This window comes from Haliotis rubra, unplaced genomic scaffold, assembly GCF_003918875.1.
Source record: "Haliotis rubra isolate DU_JTF1 unplaced genomic scaffold, ASM391887v1 Scf483, whole genome shotgun sequence".
Taxonomy (NCBI): domain Eukaryota; kingdom Metazoa; phylum Mollusca; class Gastropoda; order Lepetellida; family Haliotidae; genus Haliotis; species Haliotis rubra.
The window spans coordinates 757,382-776,210 of NW_025767172.1; the positions used below are offsets into that span (position 1 = coordinate 757,382).

The window sequence follows — 18,829 nt, forward strand, 5'->3', positions numbered from 1 at the left end:
CGTCATCCATGCTGTCCCAATATCGGACCACCTCTTCTTTCATTTCAGCAATATTTGTCAGATTTTTCTTATTGACACTTTCCTTCATAAGTCCCCAAACATTTTCTATTGGATTTAGGTCAGGGCTATAGCTTGGCCAATCTAATAATGTCATATTTTGGGTCCGAAACCAGGCCTGTGAATGCTTTGAACGATGTTTTGGGTTGTTGTCCTGCTGGAAAATCAAAAATTTCCATAGAACACGTGAGCAGATGGAAGTAAATGTCCCTCGAGAATATCTGTGTACCGCTCACTGTTCATATTCCCTTCAAATACACAGAGGGGCGTTGCCCCTAACACAGATATGCCACCCCACACGTTAAATTTCGGACTGTACTTTGGGCACTGATACAAAGGTTTTTCAGTTTGTTTGGTCCAGAATTTCAGTGTATTAGGAAACAGCCACACAGAACTTTCATCTGAGAAAATCACATTGTCACAGTTAAAATTTCTATGCTGTAAGCACCAGTTCAACCTTCACTCCTTTTGTTCAGGTTTCATGATCGGTGATGGAATTCCTCGGCTTTTCTGCCAACCCATTGCATGCAGCTCAGTTCTAATTGTCTCCTTACAGACAGCCACAGTTCCTCTATCAATCATATCCAGCCTTAAGTTTTCTAAACTCCTTCATTTGTTTTTAGAAACAAGAATACCAAGCGGCCTCCTGTCACTGACAGTCAATTTTCTGGGCCTACCTGCGCCTCCCTGGCGCTCAATGCCATATCCAAGTGCAATATTTTTCAAAACACGATAAACAGTGGACAAAGGGATGCCTGTTCTACTTGAAATCACTTGAGCTGATCTAAACATCTTGTTATAATACTCTCAAATCAACTTCCTCTTCTCTAAATAATCCATACTGAGGATCACTGAAAATGTCGTCTGCTAGCAAGTAAACAAAGGGGGATAACTCTTCACAAACTAATGAAAAAGGATTAACAGAGTTGTCTCTCTTGAATGAAACCAAGCACTTGATAGCTGGTCAAGGTTGTTTATAATACAAAAACATTTCCAAAAATTCCTGGTCATACTATATAGTGCTACTCACTCTGTCAATGAACCAGGGCAATGATCTTTGATGAGATAGAACAACTAGAACCATCAGGTCATGTAGATCACCTCTGCTTTCTAGATTTTTAATATATTTCGACTGAATGACACATTTGTGGTTAACTATTTTAATGATTTAACACCCAATATCCAATGTTTGTCTCTCCCAATGAGGACCCCAGCATCCAATGTTTGTTTCTCCCAATGAGGACTCCAGCATCCAATGTTTGTCTCTCCCAATAAGGACACCAGCACCCAATGTTTGTCTCTCCCCATAAGGACACCAGCACCCAATGTTTGTCTCTCCCCATAAGGACCCCAGCATCCAATGTTTGTCTCTCCTCATGAGGACCCCAGCACCCAATGTTTGTCTCTCCCCATGAGGACCCCAGCATCCAATGTTTGTCTCTCCCCATAAGGACCCCAGCACCCAATGTTTGTCTCTCCCTATAAGGACCCCAGCACCCAATGTTTGTCTCTCCCCATAAGGACCCCAGCACCCAATGTTTGTCTCTCCCTATAAGGACCCCAGCATCCAATATTCGTCTCCCCATAAGGACCCCAGCACCCAATGTTTGTCTCTCCCAATGAGGACCCCAGCACCCAATGTTCGTCTCCCCGTAAGGACCCCAGCACCCAATGTTTGTCTCTCCCCATGAGGACCCCATCACCCAATGTTTGTCTCTCCCAATGAGGACCCCAGCATCCAATATTCGTCTCCCCAAAAGGACCCCAGCACCCAATGTTTGCTTATTACAAGAGCAAAGTAAATGATGATTAGTGCTCATGCTATCAAACATTGGTTTATCCAGACTTTATTAACACATGATACATCACCTCTGCTTTCTAGATTCTTAATATATTTCGATTGAATGACACATTTGTGGTTAACTATTTTAATGATTTAACACCCAATATCCAATGTTTGTTTCTCCCAATGAGGACCCCAGCATCCAATGTTTGTTTCTCCCAATGAGGACTCCAGCATCCAATGTTTGTCTCTCCCCATAAGGACCCCAGCACCCAATGTTTGTCTCTCCCCATAAGGACCCCAGCACCCAATGTTTATCTCTCCCCATAAGGACCCCAGCACCCAATGTTTGTCTCTCCCAATGAGGACCCCAGCACCCAATATTCGTCTCCCCATAAGGACCCCAGCACCCAATGTTTGCTTATTACAAGAGCAAAGTAAATGATGATTAGTGCTCAGGCTATCAAACATTGGTTTATCCAGACTTTATTAACACATGATACTATTACATCTATATTGTTACTATAAACCATAAATCAACATTCCATGATGACAGTTGACCTCTCCAGATGACCACAGACAACGTCACTAACTGCTCAACTTTCAAACATAAATCAGCTGCATCCCTTCCTAACACCAAGGCAACAAACCACAACAAAACAACAAACTAAAACCATGGACGCAAAGGACACATATATAGAATCACTTCAAGAGTATCAAACAAATCCATCAAAGAAACACCACAAATGACGCTTCCCAGAATCGTGTTTAGTTCCAACTGCCTAGGCTACAGTCACAATGACATAACTTCTGTAATTATTGCAGTGGTAATCAAACAAAAATAGGTTAGCAATCTATATCCCGCCATGGTCTTAATTGCATACTTCAAACAGTTGTAGTTTATGATCAATCTATTCCCCACCACAACATGATATGTTCATTAGTGTGGAACGTGGGTTAAACGTAGGCCACGCCTAAACACCTGCAGAACCCAACATCAAAGTCTTTAGAGGTCTGGATGGTACTTATCCTATAAATAGTTGTGCTTTGTGTGAAGATCTGTAATAACGGATCTATTGAGATGTTGTGGTCGGATGAGTCAGACGTAATGGCTAAAGAGTGTTTACAGGATATCGCGCAACATCAAACACTTCATGACATCAGGGAACAAAGAGAAACCTTCTTTGTCAAACAACATTGCTTTATCAAATGATATTACTTTATCAAACAACGTTAACAAGGCCAGAATCTGGGAGTGATTGGGTTTGGTTAAATGCTGCTCAAAATACTATCATGATTAAAAAAACAGTGGGTCAATGTAATGTCAGAGAAAAACTGATGTCAAGAAGATCCACAGGCCTTGTTGATGTAGTCTGTCTCACAATCCCTGAACCACATTATTTTCCCTACTGCCAAGCCCTATCTACACTGCAGTCTCCCTGGGGCTCCTTTTCAATTTAAATGGGCTTGTTTGTTACTATCAAAATTATATAAATTCAGAGACTAAGCTTTAGTCTGTTGTAGATGCTGTACAAAGCATTCTTTCATGGCCGTTCTAAATACATATGACATCTTTTCATGACACCCCACTCCTATGATAAAATATCAGTCCCCATTTAACGCATAAATACATAAAAAACGTTTTTCCAAAATATAAGTGACATCTTATCCATGACCCGCAAACCAGTACTTACAGGGGCTTGTGAAACAAGCATCAAGATATTATGTTACAAATAAAATATGCCAATCAGATGGCTGGGTATTTTGCAGGGTAGGTCAAGGTCAAGGTCATCCATGACACACAGGCACACAGACCAGATTGAGATGAATGAATGTGGCTCAACTCATTATGGTAGTTAGGTTTTTGTGTCTTGGACAGAATGACAATGAGCCTGCTGACAGGTGCCATCGATCCAGCATGTTTTGGTTCATGGCGTTTATGTAGATGATACAAACAACAGGAAATTCAGTAAGTTAATGATTATATGTTCTTAGAAGGAAAATTGGCTCTGAATCACAAGGTCACAATATTATTTTTTTTCAGAAACTAGTTCCCAAAATATAACTTTGGTTTGAAATGTGTGTGTATATTTATAGAGGTATTTACACTTTGCTTTGGTGAATTAATTTGATCCGCTAAAGATTTGGTGTGTCGACATCCAATCCAACATCCAATATGTTTTGCTTTAATGTCAGTTTAATATCATGTTTATTTGTATACTGTCACTGTCCCTTGTGTGAAGTCCTTGGTTTGTGGGAAAACTAGCATCAAGGTATAGGCCTGCATGCTCTGTAAATAAACCGCCTCCGTGGTGTAGTGCTGAGAGCGTCAGCCCGGAGAGCGGAAGGTCGTGGGTTCGATCCCCGACTGCGTCATACCAAAAGACATTAAAATTGGTACTTGTTGGTCCCTGACTGGCGCTCGGCATTAATGGGTACAACAAGGACTGGTCGGCTCGGGAGTCAGTATATTATGTCTGAGTGGGGTATTCATACTTAACTGTGGCATGGTATCTCAGTGAGCTGGCACAATTAAACCAGCTTAAGTCTGGGCTAGTACAAGCAGCCACACATACACAAGCATGCATGTCATCATATGAGTGAAATATTCTTAAGTACGGCATTAAACCCAACTTCACCTCACCTGAACCATCATCACCCTCACTCTGGACGTGGAACCAGTGAGCAAATAACCACCAGCCCAGCAAAATTATGGTCACATTAAAATAGGTTTGGAACTGTCCCAAGCCCCGCTGTCCACTAAATTGTTTTATTAATTATTATTGATTAATTTTTTTTTAAATTCTCCCATTTCTGAAGATCAATACAATGATAAAAAAAGTAATTTGAAAAAATAAACATCTGTAACACATTTGACTGACAAGGAAGTCGGGGGAGGGTGACCATAAAATATGGCAGTCTCTTGGGGAGCACCATGAATAAATGGACATTTTCTCATAAAATACAAAGTGCTTTTAATTTTTGTCTTTTCAAGGAGAAATATGTACAAGGACATGAGTGGGACATTAAAAAATATCACCAGCATCGAGGGAAGATAATGATTTTCAATACATTAGGCCAGACCAATTTTATTTGTTGTTTTACGGATTTCTGTCCTCAGAAAACCTACAGGCAGGAGGGGAAAAAAATAAAAATAAAAATAAATAAATACTAAAAGTATTTTACTTTTGGCAATTTATGATGTGTATATGGGGAAAACACAATCCAAAAAAACTTTTCTTGTAAAATTAAATGTTTGACCAATAAAACATTAGGATTATATTTTTTGAGCGGGGAAAATTAACTTTCATTTTGTTTTCTTATTCTTGAAAAAATACAACAGGTGGATCCGTAAAACAAGAAATAAAATTGGTCTGGCCATTAAAAAACACCCAACCCATTCCTGTAATGAATGGCTGGTTGTTTATTTTTCAGCAGTTTGCTTGTTTTGTTACACACAAAGTTCCACACACGCACAATACACCATAGCAGGGATCCAGATAATTTTTCAATACAGGAGTACTGGAAAACCTTAAGAGTACATTTAGAGTACAGAATGGAATTTAATGGAGTATCAGTAATCTTGTGTTTCCTTTCACATATGCACCACAACATTGCTGCTCTTGTGTTAACAGGGCAATAAACAATGCTTTTTCAGATAAATATGTCTGTAAATGATTCTAAGACCGTACACCATTGCTGTGGTGTGTATCCGCTATGTTTTCAAAATCATTTCCTACCATATCGTGCTTATTTTTTATCCGTACATACGCCGATACAGCCCTTATCTGGTGCCCTGCCATAGGTCCCCTTAAGAGATGATATTGACAAACAATTGACACAGCTGACAATGTCAATGCCTGTGTATTTATTACCAGGACAATGAAAAAAGACAACCCCAAAACAGGCAATCTAGTTTAAGAACAAGATATAATATGTACAGCTTAACTTTAGACTTCTTTGCGTTATACATTGGTTGAATGTGAAATTAAATCTCAAATGGAGTGAGTGAGATAGACTTTACACCGCTTTTAACAATATTCCAACAATATCACGGCGGGGGACACCAGAAAAGGGCTTCACACATTGTACCCATGTTGGGAATCAAACCTGCGTCTTCAGCATGACGAGCGAACACTTTAACCACTAGGCTACCCCACTGCCCCAAATCTCAAATGGAGATTGTATGTTGCTGGAATATTGTTAAAATCGGCGTAAAACCATACTCTCACTCTAAGGCTTTTGCAGTATGATTTTGTTAAAATTAGTATAACAAACTGTAGTTATAAGTAGTGACACCCTTCAGTTCAATATAACTATAGTTTACTGTACATATAATCATCATTGCATAACATTGTCAGGAAGACTCAATTATATCTCCATGACAACCACTGGAAAAAAATTAAGATTAAACTACAGTGGCAATATCGGCCTCTGTAAACACCGGCACTCTGTCTACATCAGCACAAAGTTTCAGTCCCAGCAGAAATGCACTTAACTATCATTTAGAAACATCTGTAAACATCGGAATCTGTCTACTCAGGATATCGGCATTGTTTTTCAGTTCCAACGAACAAGTTGTTATGAAAACGAATCTGTAAAACCCGGCACATGAAGGACAGAGCAACCCTTTGATGCAATTAGGTCCAAATGATGTAACAACACAATTCACGGTAACACGACTTCTGTATTATGTGCAGAACTTGGAAAGTGCAGCTGAGGACATGTCACTTGAGGCATCGGCACACAAAATACAAAGTAAGATCAGTGTCTTTTTCACAAAGTAAACAAAATATACCTTGTTTTTATTTGAATGAATAAACATGAATGTGCATTCAGACACTGCCTTGTTTCTTATTCAATATGTTGTTAATGCTAAAGTGACAGTACGACCGTGAACTTCCCGTGTGCGCCGGCGTCATAAGCATAATTGTGTAAACCAGAAAATAGTTGAATACGTCCACGATTTTATCATCAAAACACAATGGTTGTGGGGGGTGTGTTGTATTTATGCAATAGTTAATATCGATGACATCACATCGTTCATTTCATGTTATATTATATGTTGTATGGGAGCTGAGTGTTAACATAAGCAGTAATGCTGCTTCACCAATCCTAATTCATTTTCATGAATAAAAATACGTTTAAACCACATAGGCTGTAGACCTAAACTGCACCAAATGGTTGGGTTAAGTGAATTTAGTTTTATGCCGCTTTTAGCAATATTCCAGCAATATCACGGCAGGGGACACTGGAAATGGGCTTCACACATTGTACCCATGTCGGGAGTCGATCCCAGGTCTTCGGCGTGACAAGCAAACGTTTTATCCAGTAGGCTACCCCAGCGCCCCCATCAGGTTAAGTGACTCGGTTGAGTGTTGTTTGTGTATCATGTCACAGCCCATTCTGTGGGTCATTTGTTCATAATATCAACCACTGGTGTGTCTAGCCAAGACAGATAATTAACAGCATGACTTCATTTTGTTTGAATGGTACATACTGTTGTTTAAGACAAGAAAAAAAATCGGATCATCATATGTTGTTTCCAAATACCTTGTCCACTGTCACAGGAAAGGAAACACATGTTTTCAATAATGGTAGTGCTTGCAGGGCACCCAAGGTTAAATCATTGTTATTTTCTTACGGATTCGCTGAGGTTTGGATTCAACAGAGTGTTGGATGGACTCATTTATTCTTACATCAGTTTAAGCAAAGATGTGTAGACACTGAGAATCAAATCTGTCATGAAAATATTCAATTTTGCTCTAAACTTGAACTGTTCATTGCTATAAAGGAATTATTTTCAATATCATAACTGTATTCGATTTATCAATGTAACATTTTTTTAATTAATATTTTAAATTTCTTGAATCTAATCACTGTCTTCTAAAAGAAATGGGTAGATATTACAAAATTCCATGAAATGAACGTGTTTGCCCTTTTTGCATTATACCAGTTGTCGAGGATAAATTGCACTTTTGCCTCGTGTGCCCATTTTACCTTGACCTGCGATCCAATCTCATACCTCAATATTCTCACGTTCCCAATTCGTGATAAAATGTTCTTATTATTTTGCTCCACTAACCATAACATATGCAATAATCTGGAAAATATAAATTTCTTGCTGCTACGAAACATGATTCCTTTTTCAATGGGTTATCTGTGACATAATATCTTAGTTACACTAATGTTCTCAATGTACGTGTATTTATACACAGCTCTCATGTTACAGTGGTACCTAATCATGCTCTGTTCCAGTACAATGGGTCGGTGGTCCCTTTACCTGAATATATGAAACAAATGTGAAATCGTGAATCAAAGCTGTCAAATATCATATCTGAGCGTATGTGTCACTCTGCTTGTAAATTCGGAATACAACCTCCTACATCACTATCAATAAATGTTATCTTTTTCAACATGGCTAGCACCATCTATCACAGATCTTCCATGTTGATAAGGGACACCTCCAGACTTCCACGATCAAGGGCATGAATCCAAGGTCAAGGTCAGACAACAACCATAATGCAAACAAACAACTGTGACATGAGATTAATGTGATTGTAAGCTTTGTAACTAACAGCACATCTTCGTCATTCTGTCAACGCGTGGATATGCGTCGACTGGGGAATTAGCTCATGTTTTAAGATGAGGTGTACATACAATGCGTTGACAAGACGAAGGAATATGTTGAGCTCAAACTTCTTTAGTTACATGACAAACAAATACACAAGACATAAATGAGGTGAGCGGAGTTCCTGCTCAACCCCAGGGCGTTTCCAACGAGCAGCATTATCCCGCTCGTGGTCGTCCCTACACAGACAGTCGGAATCCCGGACTTGTACCCTTTTTGTGTCTAGATGTGAGCATACTAAGTATATATATACAGTTTTTGACAACAATGGACAGGCGACTACTCATCAATGGACAGACAGAAAAACAATAGCACATCCTTGACCAGTTGATGTGATGGCAGACACGGCCAAGGGGGATGACCAATGAAGGTTATAAATGTCTTATACAATAATTAATGGGCTGACAAGTCAATGTACAATGGGGTAGTGATAAGGATGTACAGTAGTGATTGAGAATACAGGTTAGCATCACATATATTTTACAATAAAGTCTCACATGTCTCGAGTACATAGTTTTGGACTTTTTAAATATTTGGATGATGGCTGCCCTGAATTAGTCCCTATAACAATTCACTAACTCACAAACCAACTATGCTTTTATATTAGCCCACATAGAAGTATAACTGTCCATCAAAATTGCATTTCCATCTGCTGAAGCATCTGCGAACATGGGGTGACTATTTTCATTTGCCATCAATTCCTGGCCATTGAAAGCTAGACAAGCCAACATCACGATCTGTCTACTGCCGCCAGTTTCATGTTACACCACGTTGTTGTCAATGTGCATGTGATGCGCAACTCGGCTGCAGGAACTCCCACACTGGTCAATCTGACATTGATTCCAAATCCATCGTCAATATTTAAAATGTTGACAAGAACATTTTGTTGAGTAGGAGCACAGTCATGATGACCCACACTACAGTCAACAGCTTGACATTGGCACAAAATTATGTAGGTCATACCTTTGGCAAATGTTTCCATTCTTTTAGGGAGTATTTAGTAAAATCACATCTTACAAAATTTGTGCTATTTCTTGAAAGTTTAAATGTATCCTTTATTTTATAACCCTGGCTAGCTATTCTCGAAACGATCGTAGCCTTACAAACTTCTTATGCCCTTTCTTAACACATTGGCTACGATCAAAGTTAAGAATTTTTAGGGCTACGAATGTTTTGACAATTAGGGCCCTGATGTATGACCGATGTAAGCTCTGTATATCATAACACTGACTTTATTAACATGTCCTAAAACACAACCCTGATTTACAACAGACATAACAGATATATCACAGCCCTGACTTACAACAGACATAGCAGATATATCACAGCCCTGACTTACAACAGATATAACAGATAAATCACAGCCCTGACTTACAACAGACATGTCTGATATATCACCTTGACTTACAACAGACATGTCTGATATATCACTGCCCTGACTTACAACAGACATATCTGATATATCACAGCCCTGACTTACAACAGACATGCCTGATATATCACAGCCCTGACTTACAACAGACATGTATCACAGCCCTATATCACAGCCCTGACTTTACAACAGACATGTCTGATATATCACAGCCCTGACTTACAACAGACATGTCTGATATATCACAGCCCTGACTTACAACAGACATGTCGGATATATCACAGCCCTGACTTACAACAGACATGTCTGATATATCACAGCCCTGACTTACAACAGACATGTCTGATATATCACAGCCCTGACTTACAACAGACATGTCTGATATATCACAGCCCTGACTTACAACAGACATATCTGATATATCAACAGAACATGTCTGACAGCCCTGACTTACAACAGACATGTCTGATATATCACAGCCCTGACTTACAACAGACATGTCTGATATATCACAGCCCTGACTTACAACAGACATGTCTGATATATCACAGCCCTGACTTACAACAGACATAACAGATATATCACAGCCCTGACTTACAACAGACATGTCTGATATATCACAGCCCTGACTTACAACAGACATGTCTGATATATCACAGCCCTGACTTACAACAGATATAACAGATATATCACAGCCCTGACTTACAACAGATATAAGCACTGTATATCACCAATATGACTTACAGTGGACACATGTCTGATATACCAGAACACTGAAACATCGTATCCAATGAATTAAACACCATCATTGCATGTTCACATCCATTTGTTGACATATTGATTCCTGACTATTTCAAGCCCTTTCAAAAACTCAGTCAAGAGCAAGCTCACAATGTTTGTTTATGTCATGGCTGACTCTTAAAGTCAGTGTCAAGAGATATTCCTCGTCGCTATGGCAAAACTTGTATTTTCATTCATGTTTGACCATCCCAAACTGTTTGTGGACTAGCTACAGTCTATTTTGGGTTGAATAGAACGTAGCTGCGGTTTTAAGATACTTGGGAGTACTTTGAGTTTTAAACAGCAAGGTGACTACTTGGACCTTGACCACTGTTGACCTAACCTACTTTGAAGTTTGAGAACAACCTGAAAACAGCAAGGTGACCTTGACCATGGCCTTCCATTGACATAAAAAATCCTATTCTGTGATCTTGATAATTTCGTAAAAACATACAATGATCGGGCACTTAACAGTGTAACATTTAGGATACGCCTAAAAGAGACAGATGTAGGGAAGGGAGGATTTCTCACCATCCATAGAATAAAGCAGTTATAGTCTTTTATTTGACTGTGTACATGTAAAAAGCTTGTGGCAACACTTCTTGGAATGGATCAAATATAAAACTGGAAAAAATTTAGAACCAAATGTAAAACACATCATATTTGGTTACAAAGAAATAAGAAACGATGTACTGAACTTGATTTTTATTGTTACCAGGCATCACATATAACGTCAGTAAGCAGCTTCTCTACACAGACTGTAGATATGAAAACTTCATCTCCTGGTCTTCATGCCACAAGCTTGTTACATAATTCCTTTTTGTCATACTCTGCCATATTGAAATGTATGCCATAAAACATGCCTGGATCTACACGGTACGCTGTGTTGAAAATGTATGTGGTACATGTTGTGATATCTAAAAAAAAACAATAAAAGGGTAAAAAAAAAGTATAAAAGAGTATTATTCCTTTTTCTAAAAAGAGAGTGAAGGATGGGAGTCTTGTAAATTTATGGAGGCACTCATGACTGACTAGAATCAAGAGCTCTTCTAAATTCACAGACATGGAAAAGGAGTAGTGAGACAGACTGTGTTATATTCCACTTTAAAACAAGAATTGTGATTGGACGTAAATAGAATCGTAACATCCACTCTCATTGGTTGCTTTGATAACTTCCTTTTCACCACTGATTTACATGTGGATATTTACACATCAGAAGTATCTTCTGTTTCCTTGACGATTGTCTCAAAGATCATTGGTCATGCTCACACAAATGAATATGCATTACGGATCATATCTGTGTCCATGTAAGCAACACATACAGTTTTGTGCGAAGGTGACATGATATTGTGAGAATCCCACAACCATGTGACCTAGTTTTACCTCCAACACACGGAGTGTGATTCGGTGTAGCATTGAAATAAAACTAATAAAACTAGACTATGACTCATTTGTTTGTTTGTTGCTTAATGCCGCACTCAGAAATATATGACGGCGGTCTGTAAATAATCTGGACCAGACAATCCAGTGATCAATATCATGAGCATCAATCTATGCAAATGGGCTACAATGACACCCAATCCTGTTAGTCGCCTCTTACGACAAGCATGGGTTGCTGAAGACCAACTCTAACCCGGGTATTCACAGGTCTCACTATGATTCAGAAACAATATAAAAGTTCTTGTTAATGGTCATGTAGATATGAAATACATAGCAAAAATCTTTTGTTTTAAATATCTGTGAAGATCTGGGTTAGAATTGGTCTTCAGCACCCTATGCCTGCCATACTTGTCTGGTTAATCTTGACATTCAATGACCTTGATATTCAATGACCTTGACATTTAGTGACCTTGACCTACCTCAGTCTCACCAGTCTGTGGACTACTTGAGTGTCGTTGTTTCTTCTTGATTTCATTGTCTGAATAAATGCCAGCACGGTCCAATCGGGGAAATAGGTTGTTGAGGCTGCTGTTTGGGCTGTCAACGGAGATAGTTTCAAACGAGAGGTCATGTGACCCATCAGCACCGCCTATTACCCCACTGTCATTGCTGGTAGTGCTCACATTGCTTCGTGTCTTGGACGTCCCTTCAGAGGAGGTGTCACTCTCAAGCTGAAAGATCAAGCAAGGAGTGAGTGAGTGAGTGAGGTTTTACACCGCACTCAGCAATATTCCAGTTATATTGGCAGCGGTCTGTAAATATTCGAATCTGGACCAGACAAACCAGTGACCAACAGCATGAGCATCGTTCCACACAATTGGGATACGATGACATATGTCAACCAAGTCAGCGAGCGGGACCACCCGATCCCGTTAGTCACCTCCTATGACAAGCATGGGTTACTGAAGATCAATTCTAACGAAGATCTTCATGGGTAGAGTGAGTGAGTTGGGTTTCACCCTGCTGTAAACAACATTCATATCAATGAAAACAACTCAGTAACTTCACAAAAAGTTCATCATAGAAGAGGAAAGTGCTTGATAAGTGTCTCTATTTCTGTTTTTAATAATTTTTGAAGCATGTAGTGAAATGCATTTCCATTTTTCTTATGTAAAATTTGCGGATCTTTATGCACATCGGTCACATGGGACATTCAGAAAACAAATCTGTGAAGAATTTACTCCTACCTCAGTTGCCTCCCCTTCCTGAAGCTCCTCAAGGCTGGGATAGCTGAGAGTGTCTGATAAGCCGGACACACTTCCTGGCAGTGAGAGTACATCTTTCTGGGGGGTAGACTGGAAGGGTCCACGCCCACCTACAACACAGAAACACATACAACGATAACTTAAAAATGATAAATGTTGTAGCCTAGTGGTTAAAGTGATTTGTTTAGTTCTGTTGCACTTTATTATTCACGTGTTAAACGTGTTCTGATAAAGTGTGGGGGGTGGTAGGGTAGCCTAGTGGTTAAAGCGTTAACTTACCAGGCTAAAGACCCAGGTTCGATTCCCCACAAGGGTACAATGTGAAGCCCATTTCTTGTGTCCCCCGCCAACTAAATTTAGGGCATGTTTATGATACACACCAACAATGAGTTAGAATGTTTTCTGCCTAATGTTTTAATGTTTGTGTGGGAATGGATACATAAATCATGCATTTATAATTGTGTTTTCCTAATAAGTAACCAAAAGAATGTCTGAATGACACTAGAATTCAAAATTTGCCAAGAATAAAAAGAAATTCACGAAAAATATTTAAAACGTCTCGTAGACAGAACTCTCAAAACAGAATCTTATCAATACATTTTTCACACCTGTTCTCCACATTTCAGTAAAAACTATGATGTTGAAAAACTAGTTCATCAGCTGCATTCAGCAATCAATCATTTGATCGATCACTTCATCGCCTGACTGAGCATGATCTATTGCAAAGAATCGGACATGAAAAAAAGCTTAGGGAAGAAAGCTGAGACTAATTGATTCACAATATGTCATCCACCAAAGAGGATAAGATGTCAAAGCATTCCATGTCCTGTTTATCACGTGGATATAAAACGTGTGCCTCTTCAAATGGTCACATTGTCAGTGTGCGTGTATAAATTTTAACGATTTTCAAGTTGTACATTTTTTGCGGTAAGCAGGTCATGGTTTGGCAATGACACAGGTTGGGTTGTCACTGACAACAGCCTGCGTCCCTTTCCGCGTTCACGTGTACACGCAGTATGTACCATAAATTGTCAAACATTTTTTGATAACTCAGCAGTTTTGTGTGTTGCTTTTGGTTACGTTGAAACTATATCACAGCAGTCTGTAAATAATTGAGTCAAGCGTCGGTCCAGTGATTGTCGTCATGAGCATCAATTAATGAAATCGGGATACAATGCCATGCACCATTCATTCATGAATGAAGTGTTATTTGACTTCTTTTGAAATAAAATACAACAACTTACATAGCATCAAATTCAAATTGCTGTATGTACATGCTGGATAGCCTGTAATGTGACAAGCCTGCTATAAGGCATCCTGGCCTTGATCAGACAGGAGGTGATTGAGTGATCATTGCTTTGATCACTGCATGGATCAAAGCTTGGATCATTGTATGGATTGTTGCATAGATCACTGGCTGAATCATTGCTTGAATAACTGCTTGGATAATGGTTTGGATCATTGCTTTGATCATTGCATGGTCATTGCTTGAATCATTGTATGAATAACTGAAGGGATTATTGCTTGGATCATTGCGTGGGTCATTGCTTGAATAACTGTATAAACCACTGAAGGGATCATTGCTTGGATCATTGAATGGGTCATTGCTTGAATTATTGTATAAACCACTGAGTGGATCATTGCTTGGATCATTACATGGGTCATTACTTGGATCAAGGTTTCACAACACTTTTAACATATTCAACCCCACCGGACAACAGAAATGAGCTTTACACATAGTACCCCTGAGAGGAATCAAACCCAGGTCTATGGCATGGTGAGCAAACGGTTTAACCAATAGGCCACCCTACCGCCCGGGGCCAACAGAAATAAGCTTTACACATGGTACCCCTGAGAGGAATCAAACCCAGGTCTATGGCATGGTGAGCAAACGGTTTAACCAATAGGCCACCCTACCGCCCGGGGACAACAGAAATAAGCTTTACACATGGTACCCATGAGAGGAATCAAACCCAGGTCTATGGCATGGTGAGCAAACGGTTTAACCAATAGGCCACCCCACCGCCCGGGGACAACAGAAATAAGCTTTACACATAGTACCCATGAAAGGAATCAAACCCAGGTCTATGGCATGGTGAGCAAATGGTTTAACCAATAGGCCACCCCACCGCCCGGGGACAACAGAAATAAGCTTTACACATGGTACCCATGAGAGGAATCAAACCCAGGTCTATGGCATGGTGAGCAAACGGTTTAACCAATAGGCCACCCCACCGCCCGGGGACAACAGAAATAAGCTTTACACATAGTACCCATGAGAGGAATCAAACCCAGGTCTATGGCATGGTGAGCAAACGGTTTAACCAATAGGCCACCCCACCGCCCGGGGACAACAGAAATAAGCTTTACACATAGTACCCATGAAAGGAATCAAACCCAGGTCTATGGCATGGTGAGCAAATGGTTTAACCAATAGGCCACCCCACCGCCCGGGGACAACAGAAATAAGCTTTACACATGGTACCCATGAGAGGAATCAAACCCAGGTCTATGGCATGGTGAGCAAATGGTTTAACCAATAGGCCACCCCACCGCCCGGGGCCAACAGAAATAAGCTTTACACATAGTACCCATGAAAGGAATCAAACCCAGTCCTGATGATGGCATGATGAGCAAACGGTTTAACCACTAGGCCACCCCACTGCCCCGAAGAAGCATAGGTTCCTGGGGACGTAATTACCCAGAATGTTCCTCCAGTACCTCAACACTCCTCCAATCAAATATCAGAGAACTCAAAACATCATTATATTCTTGCAGATAAAACAACTAATATCAGTTATTTCCCCTCTGAATCATCAAGATGAGTTGTAAACACATGTGCGATGTAGCATGTTATGTAAATCACTTGACCATCTTCCATACTAGACCCTGGAATGAGTTCATGTCATGGGAAGGGCCGCCCATCCCACATTCCCTAATGGCGAATCATCCCAAGGGTTGTCGCTAACATCCACATAGATAACAACAGTGCTTAGACAATAGCTGGAACATTACATCAGAAAATATTTCAGCCATCACTCAGATGTTTTTTAGGATCCTACTGCAGCAATTACTCCCATGTCTGTATTTGGGGTGTGTAAAGATAATTTCTCGGTCGCATCAGTAGTGTTAGTGGCCCCACAGCTATCTGTCATCAACCACATCACTCAGTTTGATTACAATTATTGAAAAGTTACATCTTTCCTTCTGTTATTGTCAAGACAAAGATGGCAATTAAAATTTCAGGAGTGGTGAGGGTAGTCAGGTTTCTAGAACTTTTAAAAAAAATTGTGCACAGAAAGGGATAGAATTACAGATTTTAAGGGATGGTTGTAATACAAAGAGGACTTGACCGAAATTTTTTGTGAGAAAACTTTTTACACTGACTGAAACAATTTTTCCAATGAATTGAAAGGAACATCTCCTCCTTTCCCCCATCCCCCCTCGTGACACCAAACCATTTTGTTTGTGATGGATGGATGGATGGATATGGATGGATGGGTGGATTGGTGAGTGGATGGATGGATGGATGGGTGGGTTGGTGAGATGGGTGGATGGATGGATGGATGGATGGATGGGTGAGTTGGTGGATGGTTGGTTGGTTGGTTGGTTGGTTGGTTGGTTGGTTGGTTGGTTGGCTGGCTGGTTGGTTGGCTGGTTGGATGGATGGATGGATGGATGGATGGATAGATGGATGGATAGATGGATGGATGGATGACAGAATGATGGGGTGTGTATGGTTTTACACCTTTTTTTAGCAATATTCTGGCAATATCATGGTGGGGGACACCAAGGGCTTCATATGTGTTTGGTAGTGACATACAAAACCTTTAACCTGGATGGAAAGATGGATGGACAGACGGATGGACGGATCTTTCATATCCTATCATATCTGTCAAGTACACGACACTTAGATTTATGCAAATAACTGCCAACACATAGTATCGTCAAGTCACACAAGTTCGATCGACATGTAACTTCAATCGCCCATTTTGAATGGTAATTGTCGCGATACGTAGCGATAACTTACGATATCTGCAGCTTTGATCTTCTGGTGACACCGCTTTTATTCGTTTGGACCAGAAAATGTTTCGTGTCAAGTTACCAAACGGAAGTTATAGCTTATATTCAACAAACAACTACTTTTTAACCCTAGATCAATAATGTAACTTTATTAGCTCAAATAAAATGTAAACAGTATTTATTTCACACGTTGTAAATTGACAGCACACCTGTCTCCTTTTTGTTTACGTTTCTGGTCTACATGTAACATGACACGTGATATCCTTGTCAAAATTTAAAACTTTGGAAACAAGTAAGGGCCATTTCTTATAGAAAACTTAATGCTTTTTGAGAATTTCCGTCAATTTGTACCTGATGAGGTTCGAGCTATTACCTCATTGATAAATACAACCTTGGCACAATGTACCCACCCTACATGTCAGCACAGAACACATTTACGTTTCTGCAAGCCAGTTCGTGGTGTTTGTCGACATTCTGAGGTTTGGTGCCTGCCACGATGAGCCTGAAGAATAACTCCCTGCATAATACTTGTATATAAGCTGAATATTTGTGACTTTTCATCGTTTTCAGAAGTGTTGAAAAATAAAATGAACGTTTCATGGACATAAATACCATAAAATTACTTGGGACTAGTCTAACTCTGAATTTGACACAAGAGATTGTCCATACAAGTCATCCTGTTTACGCGACAAGCCAGCCAATCATATGATCGAACTTGTGTGACGTAGCTTTCTTGGTCACTTATGTTGACAGTGAGAGGGTGGCAATGCCGCGATTGTGAAAAGCAGTAAAAATACCTGGATTTTGGAAATGTTTGACATAAATAAACAGGTTTAGAGATAAGAGATTTGAAAATAAGATTATATGAATATAACTTTGAAAATTCAGCGACAGTTCTTAAGTGATCGACTTACATGACACAAGGGTACATGTGACATGTCATTTCATCTAACAGTCATGGATCATATCTATTCCAGATCTTGCCCTATCATGTTTAACTGTCAACTATATCATAAAAATTCCTCTTGTCAATACTATCTGTCAAGAATATTAAAGATGCTATATCTTTTCAAATAACATCAAAATAGGCACGGGCAGGAGTATCTAAGTTTCACTGCATCAGAGTTGTGTCCCCTTGAATTGCTAATTCCTCCGTTTTCTATTGCTTGGTTTGCAGCACCATTGCTTTGTTTGTTTGTTTGTTTGTTTGTTGTTTAATGCCGCACTCAGCAATATTCCAGCTATATGGCGGCAGTCTGTACATAATGGAGTTTGGCCCAGACAATCCAGTGATCAACATCATGAGCATCGATCTACACAATTGGGATACAATGACATGTGTCAACCAAGTCCGCGAGCTTGACCACCCGATTTCGTTAGTCGTCCCTAACGACAATCATGGGTGAAGACCTATTCGAAGTCCGATCTTCATAGGTCTGCAACACCATTGACATCCGAGAGTTTCATGTAATAAGTACTTGACCAAGCTCTAACATCAAGTAAGTGTGAGAGAGTGAGTTTAGTTGTACGCTGCTTTT

At 39.8% G+C, this 18,829-nt stretch overlaps 1 protein-coding gene across 3 annotated transcripts in view; it reads right to left on the minus strand.

Moving 5' to 3' along the window:
• The window catches only part of LOC124291134, a 118,041-nt gene that overhangs the window by 42,070 nt on the left and 57,142 nt on the right, over window positions 1–18,829 (minus strand). For all 3 annotated transcript variants that reach the window (XM_046728045.1, XM_046728044.1, XM_046728046.1), the window contains exons 5-6: window positions 13,251–13,378; window positions 12,483–12,734 (exon numbers count right to left, since the gene is read on the minus strand). In XM_046728045.1, the coding sequence (XP_046584001.1) occupies window positions 12,483–12,734; window positions 13,251–13,378 (380 nt within the window). The remainder of the gene's footprint in view (window positions 1–12,482; window positions 12,735–13,250; window positions 13,379–18,829) is intronic.